This window comes from Penicillium mononematosum (assembly GCF_028829835.1).
Source record: "Penicillium mononematosum strain IBT 11891 chromosome Unknown utg000001l:1.0-4488741.0:1.0-4491989.0, whole genome shotgun sequence".
Classification (NCBI taxonomy): domain Eukaryota; kingdom Fungi; phylum Ascomycota; class Eurotiomycetes; order Eurotiales; family Aspergillaceae; genus Penicillium; species Penicillium mononematosum.
Window position 1 is genome coordinate 3,786,551 of NW_026643271.1, and position 13,863 is coordinate 3,800,413.

General features: G+C 49.2%; 5 protein-coding genes across 5 annotated transcripts; 2 read left to right on the plus strand and 3 right to left on the minus strand.

Annotated features, from left to right (window-relative positions):
• Positions 1-464: 464 nt before the first annotated feature.
• N7519_001440 (transcription factor domain-containing protein) lies at positions 465-2,822 on the minus strand (the record flags this gene model as incomplete). Its single annotated transcript, XM_057288218.1, has 1 exon — positions 465-2,822. The coding sequence occupies one exon, from the start codon at positions 2,820-2,822 to the stop codon at positions 465-467; it is 2,358 nt and encodes a 785-aa protein (XP_057154301.1).
• A 3,561-nt stretch (positions 2,823-6,383) lies between these two features.
• On the minus strand, positions 6,384-7,176 carry N7519_001441 (proteasome assembly chaperone 4 family protein; the record flags this gene model as incomplete). Its single annotated transcript, XM_057288219.1, has 2 exons — positions 6,384-6,632; positions 6,952-7,176. The coding sequence occupies 2 exons, from the start codon at positions 7,174-7,176 to the stop codon at positions 6,384-6,386; spliced, it is 474 nt and encodes a 157-aa protein (XP_057154302.1).
• Positions 7,177-7,950: 774 nt separating this feature from the next.
• On the plus strand, positions 7,951-9,289 carry N7519_001442 (carnosine N-methyltransferase family protein; the record flags this gene model as incomplete). Its single annotated transcript, XM_057288220.1, has 2 exons — positions 7,951-8,069; positions 8,176-9,289. 2 exons carry the CDS (start codon positions 7,951-7,953, stop codon positions 9,287-9,289), a joined length of 1,233 nt encoding a protein of 410 aa, XP_057154303.1.
• An 803-nt stretch (positions 9,290-10,092) lies between these two features.
• N7519_001443 (Hsp70 family protein) lies at positions 10,093-12,149 on the plus strand (the record flags this gene model as incomplete). Its single annotated transcript, XM_057288221.1, has 4 exons — positions 10,093-10,416; positions 10,478-11,410; positions 11,459-11,897; positions 11,950-12,149. The coding sequence occupies 4 exons, from the start codon at positions 10,093-10,095 to the stop codon at positions 12,147-12,149; spliced, it is 1,896 nt and encodes a 631-aa protein (XP_057154304.1).
• Positions 12,150-12,766: 617 nt separating this feature from the next.
• On the minus strand, positions 12,767-13,504 carry N7519_001444 (tubulin-binding prefolding complex subunit GIM3; the record flags this gene model as incomplete). The annotated part of the gene is made up of 3 exons (XM_057288222.1): positions 12,767-12,959; positions 13,139-13,206; positions 13,277-13,504. 3 exons carry the CDS (start codon positions 13,502-13,504, stop codon positions 12,767-12,769), a joined length of 489 nt encoding a protein of 162 aa, XP_057154305.1.
• Between the last annotated feature and the right edge of the window lie 359 nt (positions 13,505-13,863).

The window sequence follows — 13,863 nt, forward strand, 5'->3', positions numbered from 1 at the left end:
TCAATTTGGACGGGGCATTGGTCATGCTTGACACGCATGACAATGTTGTTCGGCCACGATAGGAATCCAAGAAGCAAAAAATATATGCAGATGCAGATTGAAACGGTCGAAATCCGATCCGTTTAGAAATATATACATAAAGACAAAGGCTATGAACAACATTGAAGTACTTGGGCATGGGTATCGGCAATGCAATATCTGCAAGGAAGATATGAAGAATTGGAGGCAGGTGACAGTGCCCGTATAAAGTCTGGAGCTCTAGAGCTGGTCTAGAGCCATACACATACACCCCAGATGGAGCAATGTAGCGGTATGCGATAGTTGGCGACGTAGGTGGAGACGATCGAGACGAAGAGAAAATAAACATCGCAAATCCGGCGTGTGCTCGATGCAATGGAACCAAGAGACAAGCAAAAAGGGCAAAAAGGAGAAAGCAACACAACCGCAAATAGGATATACCCGCTTCAAATAATGCTAGCAATCGTCATGCGTGAATGCGCCGAACTCGACCTTTCAGAAGCCGATTCCGGCGGAAGAGTAGAAGAAGACGGCTCCAGCTTCGGCTGTCCCATGGCGACATCCCGCTGCGCATAAGACATCTGTTGTTGCTGATGCTGCTCGGTAAAGAGATCTTGCACAGTCTTCTCGATCCACTCCCACCCCGCCCACTCCGCGTCCGTCTCCGTCTCCGTCTCCGTCGGACGGCTCGACGGTGTCGGTGTCGAGATCCCCATCCCCTCCAATTGGGACCCCATCTCGGACCCGTGCCATACCCAGCTGCCGTCGCTGGTCCCTTGCATATCGCCCGAGACGTATGCCATCATTTCTTCGTCGCGGTCGAGGTCTGGAAGGTGACCTTCCGTTGAACGGATGCGGGCAAGGAGACGTCTTATGAAGAAGGCGAGGTATCGCCCGCAGGCTGCGTTCACGGTGCGCACGTCGCCGATTGATGAGAGCGCCTGTACGCATGCGAGTGCGGCGGCGTATTCGCCGCGGAAGAGGAGGAGGAGCGTGCAGCGCCAGATGTGCGTGCAGAGGAGGGAGCTTGCGCAGGAGGCGAAGTGGGAGCGGGGATCGTTGATGGATGGTGGTGCTGGGTGTGTTGGGTAGTTGCGCATGCAGCGGGAGAGAATGTTTGCTGTGTCGAGGGCTGTGGAGACGCAGTAGTCCATTGCTGAGGTGCGGACGATATCTGGACAGAAGGGGGAGATGTTGTGGCGGTGGAGGAGGAGGCGGGCGTTTTGGAGATAGATTACCGGGGCGAGGGAGCGGGGGTCGAGGTCTTGGTCGGTTTTGGGGTGGAATTGAGAGGGGAATGTTGCGAGGCAGGTGTTGAAGTGGAGTTCGAAGGTCTCGAGGGTGGCGGGGCTGATGGTTGCTGAGCGTAGGGTGCGTGTGAGTTGGCCGATGGACCGGACGACGTGGATCGTCGCGAGCAAGGGCGTGGTTTGCTGGCTGTCGGGGATTTTGCCTCCTTCTGTGATGTACTGCTCGTCCACGGGACATGGGAGATCGATATCGCAATCTTGATCATTGATCAACACTGGCTTCCCCATCTCAAGCGCAAGTAATCTGTCCCAGGCGTATAGTCCCCACCAAACTCGCTTCCGCATTTCCCCTTCCACCGCAGGCCACGGTCCGGAGTCGATATGAAGCCCGATCTCTTGGGCCACGCGCACCGCCGAGCCGATCCACACCCAGCTAGCCGACTTCGAATTCACCTCGTAGAGAAATATGCTTGCCAGCAGTGCCGCGCGAGCCCGATCCAAGTTGAAGACGTCATGCCAAACATCAATAATCCCGCAGGATGTGCGTACGTATTTCTTGCCTTCCTCCTCCCGATCCGCCTCGTTCGTGTGGATGGCACCGCAGGCAAATACACCAAACAGCACAGCGGCCCATTCAGTCGAAACACCCAACAATGACCCCGACCGATAAACTTTCTCATACTCTGCGACGAATGCGGGCCAATGGAGTACCGGAAGCACCGAGTGAATGCAACCGAAATACTGGGCCAGTAGATGATCTGCTAGGTTCTTCGGCGGTAGCTCCGGCGCATCCCCAGTCACCACTGACTCTGCAGCCTGTTGGCGGTATGGGGTGGGCACCTTCAAAATGCCTCGGCCGTAATGGCGAAGATTAGACCGTACATCAGAGAAATCCTGTGCGATTGGCGCCTTCGAACGGCGTACAGGTCGATAGTCAATCTCGGGCAACTTAATCATCGGCTGCGAGACGCCTTCATCAACATCGACCATGCGATCCGGCCGCATCATGCCCGTCTGCAAGTGCTGTAATTGCTGCTTTGTATTCTGCAACTGCTTTTCCAGATCCTGGACCTGTTTGATGGACGACATGCGGCGATTCGTCTCTTTGGTAAACTGACAGCGGACCCTGCGATTGTTACATTCGGTGCAACTGGACGACTCCGAGGCGTCGCATTTGACCTTGCGCTCGCGACAAGCATCGCAGCTGGGGTCCTTTCTACGCTGGCGATATGCGCGCTTTTGCTGTAACTGCGCAGCGGTCTGTTGGCCATGTCCGGGGCTGGTTTGGTAGAGACCTGGAACTGAGTTCATTGGCGGCGCATCGGGAAGTGCAGTCTCCCCTGGTGAGCCAGAGGCGGAGTCATAAAAGCGCTGGTACGGCGATGTTGTCGGCGCAGCTGTGGGCATAGGCTGTAGCAAATGAGACATTCTCATCCCGCTATCCGGCCTGCTCGGCGGAGCGGAAAGCAAGGCGGGAGCCGGGAACGCGCCCGACGTCACCGACTGCACGGGTGGGAGTTCATAGCCTTGGTTACCACGAAAATGAGGTTGCATGTTGTATTTATTCCTCCCAGCAAAATGGAGGAATATGGGAGAAACAAATTAAGAGTCGGGGTGAGAATCTTAGTGGCGTAAGATAAGGGTTATCGCCACAGTTCCAAGGCGTCAATATTTCGAATTTCCTTCAAAAGGTGCTATTCGAATGAAGATTGCAAAGCCATTGTTAGAAGTAGAAAAGGAAAATAGAAAATCAGGAAAATAAGAAAACTGGAGAAAAAAAAAGAAATTAAACCCAGAAGGCCGGGACGATGTATGCAAATGCCGAGGTTGGGAAAGATGAAGATCAAAGAATCCTGTGAAGAAAGGGAGATTTGGGAATGTAAAATCAACGTTAAAAGGAAAAGAGAAAGGGAAAAGAGGAAAAGAGGAAAAGAAAAAGAAAAAAAAAAAGCGAACTATAGATCGACGAAGAAGAGTATTACGATCTTCCTAACTCCATCAGTGGCCCATAAGAATATATGGAATTTAAGGAATCTTCAACGGATCTCAGCCGAGACTTTACTATACTCTCTTAGTGGCAGAAGTACGGAGTACATGTATATCTTATACCGGTAATACGGAAGGGGATCGGCAGTGTTGGATTGAAAGAAAGCTCCAGGTATTTCCAAGGTTGGAAAACTTGGCTTCTATAGTCCTGGGAAGTGTAGAGGGACAATATATAGTGATAGTGTAATGGATGCTAATAAAGTAATACGATATGATATCCAAAACCAAAAGAGGATACGTAGTCCACGAAGATCTCGCCCCTCTGCACAAGCCCTGATGATCGACTTCGGAAGTGCACCGGGACCACATGGAATCGGATGCGTTGGCCCGGATTTCTTTGGCTTTTGACTTTTTCCCTTTTGACTTGGCTTTTTATCCTTTGCCGTTTTTTTCTACGGGTTCACCTATCAAACCCTGGTTTTTCCGACCTTTAGCCGAGTACTTTATTGTATCTACTCCGAACCTTGGAATATCTTACCTAGGCACTAACTTCCTAGGCTAACTAATACGTATGTAGCCATAAAGGAAAACTGCCAAGCCCGCGAGCCCTTTCTTTGATTATCAGTATCATCCCAGGTTCGGGGTTCCATCCCATCTGAGTTTAGTACGGAGAATTCACGGAGAATATATCCTGCGCAATACCACTGGCGCTTTACTTCCATGCATGTGTTTTACTGGTGGATACAGTGGACTGTGAATGCTGTGCAGGGGAAAAAGACGAAAGCAAAAAAAGCAAAAAAATTAGCAAAGATCATGCCTCAGTATGGAATAGAGCACAGACAGCCTCAGCCGCTTGGCTGTTCCATAGTCCTTTGTTAGTCATTTCCCGGTGAGCCCTGGAGGTCTGCTTTGGATACTATTGGGATTACATTACTTTCACAGAGCTTGCCGATGATTCCACTCTACGGGGAAGGTCCGCGATCGAGTTAATTTTATAGTTAGGTCTAAACGTTTCCCTCGGAGACAGGACACTTGAAAGTCTACCGAGTACCAAAAATGAAATCCAAGATGGCATCCACCTGGGTTCCACCATTCCCAAGCGAGAAAGGGAAATCCCATCCCGGCTCAAGTCTCACCATCGCCAGTGATACTTGGCCCTTGCAGAAAATCAGCACTGTGCTAGTTGTGCCCAATGTCGCCATCGACTTGACATTTCCCCGCACGCCCTCGGTTAGAGATTCCAAGGAAGTCGCTCCGAGACCCTCATACAACTCGCATGACTTTGCCGACGAACTTAATTCGAATGTCAATTTAATAAAAAAAATAAAAATAAAAATAAGAAAAAAATAAAACCGTCTATCATCCCAAATCGGCAAAGACCGACAAAGACCGACACGGTCCATCCTTGAATACAGAAATACAGGGGGGCCGTGTGCCATGCAGCTAAACGCTTAACCCTAAAGGAAGTTTACTCGGTTCGTGCCGGAACTATTCTCCATACAGTATGCAGGGGCTCATGAAATGGCACGTGTAAAGCATTGACCTGCCGGTGATACGCATCCCCCCAATGATACCTGCAGAAAATACTTGTTGGTGCCCAAGGTTAGTTTGAAGCTAGTCAATAGCTCCTGGTGTCCTTTCCTGGGTTTCGGAACTTGCGGTGTACCATACTTCCTCCACTGTTGGCCTATCTAGCCTTTTGATTTGATCTCCTCTTACCGAGAGGGCTCCAATTGGAACACTTCCATGTGGCGACTATCAATCCAATTCTAATTTTATACTTCGTATACATGTACTCCGTACATATACGTGTCACGGTACTCGACTCTCAGCTCGCAGCCGCTAGCTGTATACGATAAAGACACGCAGATCGGCCGGTTCCGAGGTGAAAGAGCAATAGTACGATATTGCCTTGACCCTTTCCCCCCACTTTCAGCCAATGCACACGCGGCTCTCTGTTGGGAATGAAACAGGTGATGTCCACGACGTCGTAATGGCCAACTACGGAGTACATACTCCGTAGACAATCTAAAACAATCTAAATAATACGATCTCAATTGTTCACTTCCGCGTGTCCTTGACTCAACGCCCCACAGCGGGACAACGATCGAGATGAAACACCCGTTAACCGAGCCATTCCGATTTGCTCTGCTGAACAACTGTCACGGTTGTGAACCCGAGACTCCCGATGTCTTCCGTGTGCTAGTCCGCGGGTGTGTCTCAGATCAAATGGGGTTTGCTTGGATCTGGGATGTGTCGGGTTGTTTACCGAGTAGATGGGGGGGGTGCTGACTGTTCTTTTGTGACGCGTAACGTGGGCAGAATTTTGTTTTTAGCATTTTTGTTCATTATGTGTTTCATTGTAGGATTGGTAGGAATGAAATGAGGCTACGCGACTGCCTATATGTTATGCAAAGTTTTAATCCATGGATGTCCACAATAGATGCAACGGTAATATCTGCCGTAAGCACACATACATGTGCATAGTAGTTTTCTGGTGGGGTTAACGTGCATGCGAACCTCGCATGACTCAGTTAAAGCTTAGTTATATTGGTGTCTCAGATTCAATAAGGTCAAGTGAGATTTTTTAATTGCGGATGTCCGTCGGAGTATATAATCACATGCTGATGCTCATTGATGCTGGTATAACGCATGCGCTTTAAGGGAACTAAATACAGGTGAGGGGAAGACGTGAGGGCGTCAACGCCACCTATAGGCACGTAACTTTGTTGACAAATTCTCCCATAAACCCAACACAGCTATATTAATGGAGATTCGATATAGATAGAGAAAACACTGTGTGGATTGACTGTCTCGCACGGGGAGAGGAGGAAGAGAAGGAAGGAGAGAGAGCTAGTGGGTTCTATCACATAGTGATGCCTCAGACACCCAACATATATCCATGTGATGCCCAACTTCCCCAACCAAACTCAGACCCGCAGGCACGGGTGTACGATCGCATTGTACATATTCCAGTGCCTTTTCCGTCGATTGGACTGCTGTCAGAATCTCCCGCAACGAGCCGATAAAGAGCTTTCTCGCATAGTTTGCGTACTGGCTTCAATTAGGTATGTGATTTTTGATCCTTGGACGCTTAAACATAAGTTGCATATTTCGTTCGACAGACGTTTATTTAGCACTTCCAGCCTTCTCCTGCTTGTGCTCTTCCCATTTCTCCATGATCACGTTGACGATCTTGGTCAAGCCTTCCATTTCCTCTGCGACTTCCAACCCCATGCCGTGTGGGTCAATACTGCAGCCAACATAGACCGGGATGGAAAACCGTCGAGCCAGGATCTTGGCTATGCGGTTTGTGTATTCAATGCTAGGTGCTGATGTGTAGAGTGTTGTTGAGATTGTCGACTTGGATGAAGTGCGCTATGGAGATGTCAGCCATGTCCTAGTAACTCAGACGATTTTATTGAAAAAGTTGAAGTCCAATCACGAGAATTGGGATATCCTCTTATCCCAAGTCTACTACCTAATTGGAGCTTCGAGATTGGGATGTGCCTGGCAGATTGCAGCATATTCCACTTTGAACAGAAAAAGAAGGACCCGTTCTGGGAGCTGCGCTGTAAAAAAAAAAAAAGGGAAAGAAAAGATGCCATCCTCTGTCCATACAGAATGGTATGGAAAATGGCATTGCCTTCACTTGAAATATGGCAAAGCATTGCAAAGTTGGCAGGTAAGGACTTACATCAGGCATCGCGTAGACGAAACTTCCCATAGGTTTGATAGAGCCGCCCGAATCACCTGGCGATGAGGTAGCCAGGAATACCATGGCACAATGACCCAAGAAGTTCAAGTGAACATGTGCTGTTGTATGCAAAGCTTTGGGCAAGGTGAACGAGATCTCTTGAGGCTTGACGCTGGGAGTAGCTAGCTCTGCCGAGGGAACGGCTGGTGGGGCTCCGGTCGCCATAATTGTTGCCTTGCCGGTTCTCAGTGTAAGGAATAGAAGTGTTGTTCAAAAGAAAATGTATGTGAGAACTGTATTTAGGCAAGGTGTTGAAAGTCGGGATATTCAACATCGAATCCCCGCCCTGGGCGGTTACGGTAACCAATAACAGCCCACTTGCGACTTAATTCCTATTGGCTCCCACCTTGTTATTGCTGGCAGAAAATCACTAGTCGGCCATCTCTTTGCCTCTTTGTCTTTTTTTTCCCAAGGAGATATAATAACTAGATAGTTCATGGCAGTGCTCTACGTTGATTACGTTTTCCTGTTAGTCTCTCCACACTGCACGAATCTTGCTACCATGTGGATCAATAAGCAATACCTCAAGATCTCCTACGGTGTCTATAGATATGAAAAAGACGCACTGCAACTATCAAATAGAGGCGGATGAAGGACTACCTAACTCGCCCTTGTAGCTTTTCATATTTAGATACATATATATACATCCCTATATCTGGGTACATGTAATTAGACTTCAGCTATACGTCTATTGTATCTACATAGGAAAGGCGGACAGCATGGCGGTAAAGTCAATTGGCCCAATGGGAGCCGTTGTTGGCCTCCTAAGGATTGCCCAACTTGTTTTGTCTGCCCCTCCATATACTTTCACTGGTCACTCTCTTCTCTTCTTTTCAACAATTGCTTCTTCGTCGCTGTCAATTCCCCATAGGACTTGGGGCCCTGTAGCATTGAGCATCAATTACCCTTAAAACGTGGAGCTAATCTGACAACCTCCGCATGGCATCTGAGCAACAAAAGCCCCAGGCCGGGGAAGAGAGCAGCTGGGGAGGGGACTTCAACCCTTTCGCTGATCCCGAGGAGCGTAGGGTGCTATTTGCTGCATTTGACTCATTCAGGTATGTGGGTAGACAGTTGATTCCAACACATGTCTTTGACTGGTAGCTTCTGCCTCAGATAGAAACCATTGTCTACATACAATTGCAATGGCTAATCCGCCCACAGACAATTTCGGCGGACAGCGCATATGAATACTACTCATCGTCGACGTCAAGCGTTCTATGCCCTGCCCTCGGCGCACTGGCAGATGCTCTCGGAGCCTCCATTCTCTATCCTTGATAACTTCAATAAGGTAGACGATGCCATTGATACGAACGCCGATATTGCCGATGCAATTCTGGCGGTGGGTCTCCAGTCATTTGGTCTTCCCGCAGACCCCAACAGAACGGATCCTACTCAGAATTGGCATGACATAGCAACTTCATCAGATGTCAACAAAGCCCACTCAACTATACGCCAGTTCTATCGTGACTGGAGTCTCGAAGGACGATCCGAGAGAGAAGTCTGCTATGACCCCGTTCTCCAGGCTCTCGACGAGGAGTTCAAGACACGGCGTGATAGCGGAGAGAAAATCCGTGTTCTGGTCCCTGGCGCTGGCCTCGGCCGTTTAGTTTTCGAAATCTGTATGGCAGGCTATGACGCCGAGGGAAACGAGATCTCCTACCACCAGCTCCTAGCCAGTAGCTGGGTTCTGAACCACACCGAGGGACCGGCAAAACACGCCCTTCATCCTTTTGCATTGCATTTCTCCAATCTGCAATCCCGAGCGCAGCAACTCCAGCAAGTTATGATCCCCGACGTGCACCCCGGATTCACCATGCAGGAGGCTGCCAATGCTGGTCGTCGCTTAGGTACTATGTCCATGTCTGCAGCGGATTTCACCGTGTTGTATACCCAGCCGAACAACCGCGAGACGTTTGACGCGGTAACGACTGTTTTCTTCATTGACACGGCGCCAAACCTTATTCGGTACATCGAGACGATCCGACACAGCCTCAAACCAAATGGGCTTTGGATCAACGTGGGTCCACTATTGTGGCATTTCGATGACGGTCACTCCCGTAGAGGAAGTAGTCCCGAATACGAGGGGGCCGGGATTGGCGAGCCAGGCAATGTCGAGTTATCTGAGGAAGAAGTGCTGACCCTTGTGGAGCGCATGGGTTTCCGCCTTGAAAAGCGCGGAGAGCGGAAGGCTTGCGGCTATATCCAGGACCCCAACAGCATGCTTCAAAATCTTTATCAGCCTTCCCACTGGGTGATGCGAAAAGTAGCAGTTTAAAAGGGGGGGCTGGTCGGAAAGCGGATCCCTGTAAGTCGGAGACACAGCGTGCCTGCAACAAGGCTGTGTCCTTCCAATTTTATTTCACCTTTTGGGGGCCAAAAACTCAGGACAAAGAAGGAGCCTAATGATCCAGAGAATTATGAATCGAACATGGGAGCCATGAAAACATCTATATACTACCTCAATGTACTCCGTACTCCATACATATATAGTAGTTTACGTATTTCACAAAGAGCATGTATTCCCTACCCCGCGGAGAGCTGGGCGCCAAGCCAGTGAGATTGAAGGGTCAAAATAGTAAATTGGGTGATTTGGAGATTTATATCCACTCCGTATATGGTACGGAGTATATCTTATAAACAAGAACTATATCTATCTAAATATAGCGTATAAACAGTTTCTCTCGGGAATTTAAAACCGTCAGTCTTCTTTTATGCTAATTTTCTAATTCTAAATTATTGTACTTCGTATATACGGAAAAAGTATTGTCATTCTTTGATCTCCACAATTCACCTCAGCCTCACTTTCCCCCTCTTTCACCTTTTTCCCCCCTTCCAATTTTCTTACTCTTCCCTTTCTTGTCGCCTCACATGGATCTCATGAGTTCCCGATTTAAGTCATTTGGCTTTAGGAACAAAAAACCTCTTCCTAATTCCAACCCGATTGTCCCTCCCACCCCTAGTTCCCCACCCCCATCTGGTCACAGTTCATCAACAACAAGTCTCCCAATGAATCAACAGCCTCAACAGCCTCAACAGTTAGGCCGACCGCCAAGTTACACAAACCGACCAACCAGCCCAATGGTGCACGGTCAACAACATCAACCCCCACCCATCACCACAAACCTCCAATACCCAAATGCTCCCTTAAATGGCCCACCGGGCTATGGCATGCAGCAGCAGATGGCTCCTAGTGTTGCACCCTCACTGTCTAATTCTCAGTATCCAGGGCGCAACCCTGCGGTCGAGGTCGAGGGTGGGGGTCGGAGCAAGGCCCAACTGATTGTCGGTATTGACTTCGGCACAACCTTCTCCGGTGTCGCATATGCATTCGCGACCAACAACCAGGCAAGCGAGGATATCATCACGGAATGGCCCGGGGCCGGAACCCACGCAAAACAAAAGGTGAGCGTGACTAATAACTGTACTCCATGAGCGCGAGTCTAACAACGGGTTTCTCTGCTAGATCCCAACCGTCCTCTACTACGACCAATACCAAAAGGTGGTAGGATGGGGCCCTGATATCGCCGATGCTCTTGCCCCGACCGGATACCCCAAGCCCCAAGTGCAAAAGGTTGAGTGGTTCAAGCTCCAGCTGATGCTCTCCGGAAACACCTATATTGACCCCATCAACCTGCCTCCCCTTCCCCCGGGCAAGTCCGAAATCGATGTCGCTGCCGATTACCTCTTCAAACTACGACAAGCCATTCGCGCCCAGCTGCAAAAGGCTCTGGGAGAGGTGTTTACGCGTGAGGAACGCAATATCCGATACTATCTGACGGTACCGGCTATCTGGAACGATGCTGGCAAGGCTGCGACGCGAACCGCTGCTATCCAAGCTGGATTCCTGCGCGACGAGAATGATAACCGCCTCACCCTAGTCTCAGAGCCCGAGGCAGCGGCTTTGTTCTGTGCCAAGAGCGGTCTGCTCAACTTGAAGGTGGGCGACGCTATTTTGATTGTGGATTGCGGTGGTGGTACCGTGGATTTGATTGCGTATGAGGTTGAGGAAGAGCAGCCCTTCAGTGTGATGGAATGCACTGCCGGGTCTGGTGACTCGTGTGGTTCAACAGCATTGAATCGGAATTTCAGTAACATCTTGCGCGCGAAGATCCGTAAGATGAAGCTGCCGGATGGCTCTCGGACTGCGGGCAAGGTCTACGCGAAGTGTATCATGGACTTTGAGAACCGCATCAAGGCCGACTTCCGTAACAACGGGCAAAAATGGGCAGTGGACGTGGGTATCGAGGCTGACTTCCCCGATGCCGGCATTGAGGAGGGCTACATGACCTTCATGAACGAGGAGATTCTTCAGTGCTTCGAGCCTGTCGTGAACCGTATCCTGGAGTTGGTCCGCAACCAGATTATCGCTATTCAAGCACAGAACCGTCTGCTCCAGGTAAGAGCATCCCGGCCTAGTCTTCAGTGCAGAGCTAACATTTTGTAGAACGTCCTGGTCGTCGGCGGATTTGGTGCTTCAGAATACCTCTTCCAGCAGATCAAGCTCCATGTGCCGCCGCAGTATCAGACAAAGGTGGTCCGCCCGATGGACTCTGTGGCTGCCATCGTCAAGGGTGCAGTCACTGCAGGTATCACCGAGCGGGTCATCACACACCGCGTAGCACGTCGGCACTACCTTATGGCCACGCTTCAGCCATTCAAGGAAGGCTATCACCCAGAACAGTACCGTGTTCCTAGTTTGGATGGCCGCGATCGATGCAAGTACACCCGTCAGATCTTCGTCCAAAAGGGAGAGCGTGTCAGAATTGGCGAACCAGTCAAGGTCAGCTTCTTCCGTCAAGTTGCACCTGGCGCCACACTCATGTACGAGGATGTGCTGTACGCCTGTGATGAGGACGTCTGCCCCGAGTACACCAAGGATCCACGTAGGTTAAGAGATGATATTTTCCTTGTACCAAGTACTAATACTTTCCCTAGGCATCAAGGAAGTCGTCACGCTCACATCCGATCTGTCGCGCAAGAACCTTGAGACCGACTTCGAGCGCATGGACACACCCCAGGGCATCTTCTACCGTGTCTACTTCGATATCTACCTGACGCTAGACGGGAGTGAATTCAGCGCCGAACTAGTCTGCCAAAACGAGATCATGGGCCGCTGCCGTGCCAAGTTCCGGTGATTTACTATTATACACAGGAAACACATACGAAAACACAAATACGCCCGCCGTATATACATTCCTCCTGGACGAGGCCCACGACATCATCAGCTTAAGTTTTATTGATTGAATTTCCCTCATATTGGTCTTGGATCACCCCTTACTGGATGACTGGGCATCACTACGGCGCATAGGCGTTATCTGTGTTGATTCTTGCCCTGTGCCGTTCCTAAATATATGCCACAGGTTGTGGAGCCATATGTTTTGCCTACTTGCTTTGGCGGTCCCTGTTCGTGTTTTTATCTTTTTATCTTTTCTTTTTCTTTCTCGCCCTCTTAGATACCTCTTGACTATGTTTTGTTTGAATGATATTGACGAGCTGTGGCCCTCATCTGACTTATAATATCCCGCTTTATCTACAAATATACACCTCCATGTACTCATGATTATGAGTGGGTACAAAGCAAATGCCACGCCATCTGACCTATCATCAAGTTCATCCATTCCGTATATTCAATCTAGACATTGAAGATTGTCAACCCTCTATCTCCATTTTTCACATAGACAATAGAAAGGAATGAGAAACAAGTCCTTAGGAGACGAAAAAGTAAAGTGGTAATACATCTAATCCATCCCAATCAAGTCTCCAGGTTAATGCTGCGACCAAACCGCGCATACAGCGCAACCTTCAGCTGCTGCATTTCCTCGCGCAGCTCACCAAGTGAGTCCTCCAGCTTGGAGACATCTGCGTCGATCTTCTCTGTTGATGTGGATAGCATTCCCTGTGCATCTGATAGCGGTAGTTGGAAGAATGAGTCGCCGATTTTGTAACTGGGGTGTTGTTAGTTATGGCTTTTTTCCTTTCCTTCCTTTCCTTCCTTTTCGGTTTTCGGTTTTCGGTTTCTTCATAGACCTCCTTAATGGGAATAGCAGAGAAGACCCAGAATAGATACCAAAACGGACAGGAAAAAACATGAGAAGAACAGATATGGGAAGAAGGTATTCCTTACGGCACAAGCTCATCTTCATCAGCAAGCTCCAACTCCATCGAAACCTCTTCCAAATCCTCCTTATCCTTCTATAATCCAGTTAGCAAGAGATGCAATACATAGCGGAAAACAAAATCCTCCAAAGTGAAAACTCCATACCTGCTTCCCCTTCAACTGCTCCTCAAGCAAAGTCTCGCGCTGATGCAATCGACTGAACCGGTTAATCTTCTCCTGATCCTCGCGGCGGACTTCATTCTCGTCATTGGCTGTTGTCTCGTCCGCCTTTGTGAGCTGCGCGTTGGTTTTCCGGTTAGCTCGAGTGGGCTTTGGCGGGGTTTGTCGCTTGAGCTTGGTGGGGGGTTGGCTTACCATACGCGGCTGCACCATTTTGGCTGTCTGCGTGGGGAGATATTTGGTTGGTCTTTGGAAATTTGTCTGTTCTTTTGTGTATGGGATTATGTTTTTGTCCTCGTTGCAGGTTGGTTGGTTTGCGCGTTTGATATCGGGTTTGAGTGGGTGGTCCGTGCGTGGCGATGAGCTGGTGATATATGGGAGCTATACACTACATATTTATATAGGGAGAGTATCATCAGGTCTTATTTCTGCTTCTTTTTCAGATGTATTAGTTCTTCTATTTTGCTTATATTATTCTGTACATGCCATATATCGGGTTGGGTACGCCATCGGGTACTTGGGGTGACATCATAGCTATTACTTTCAAGGAATATAAAAGAACATTTTGATAA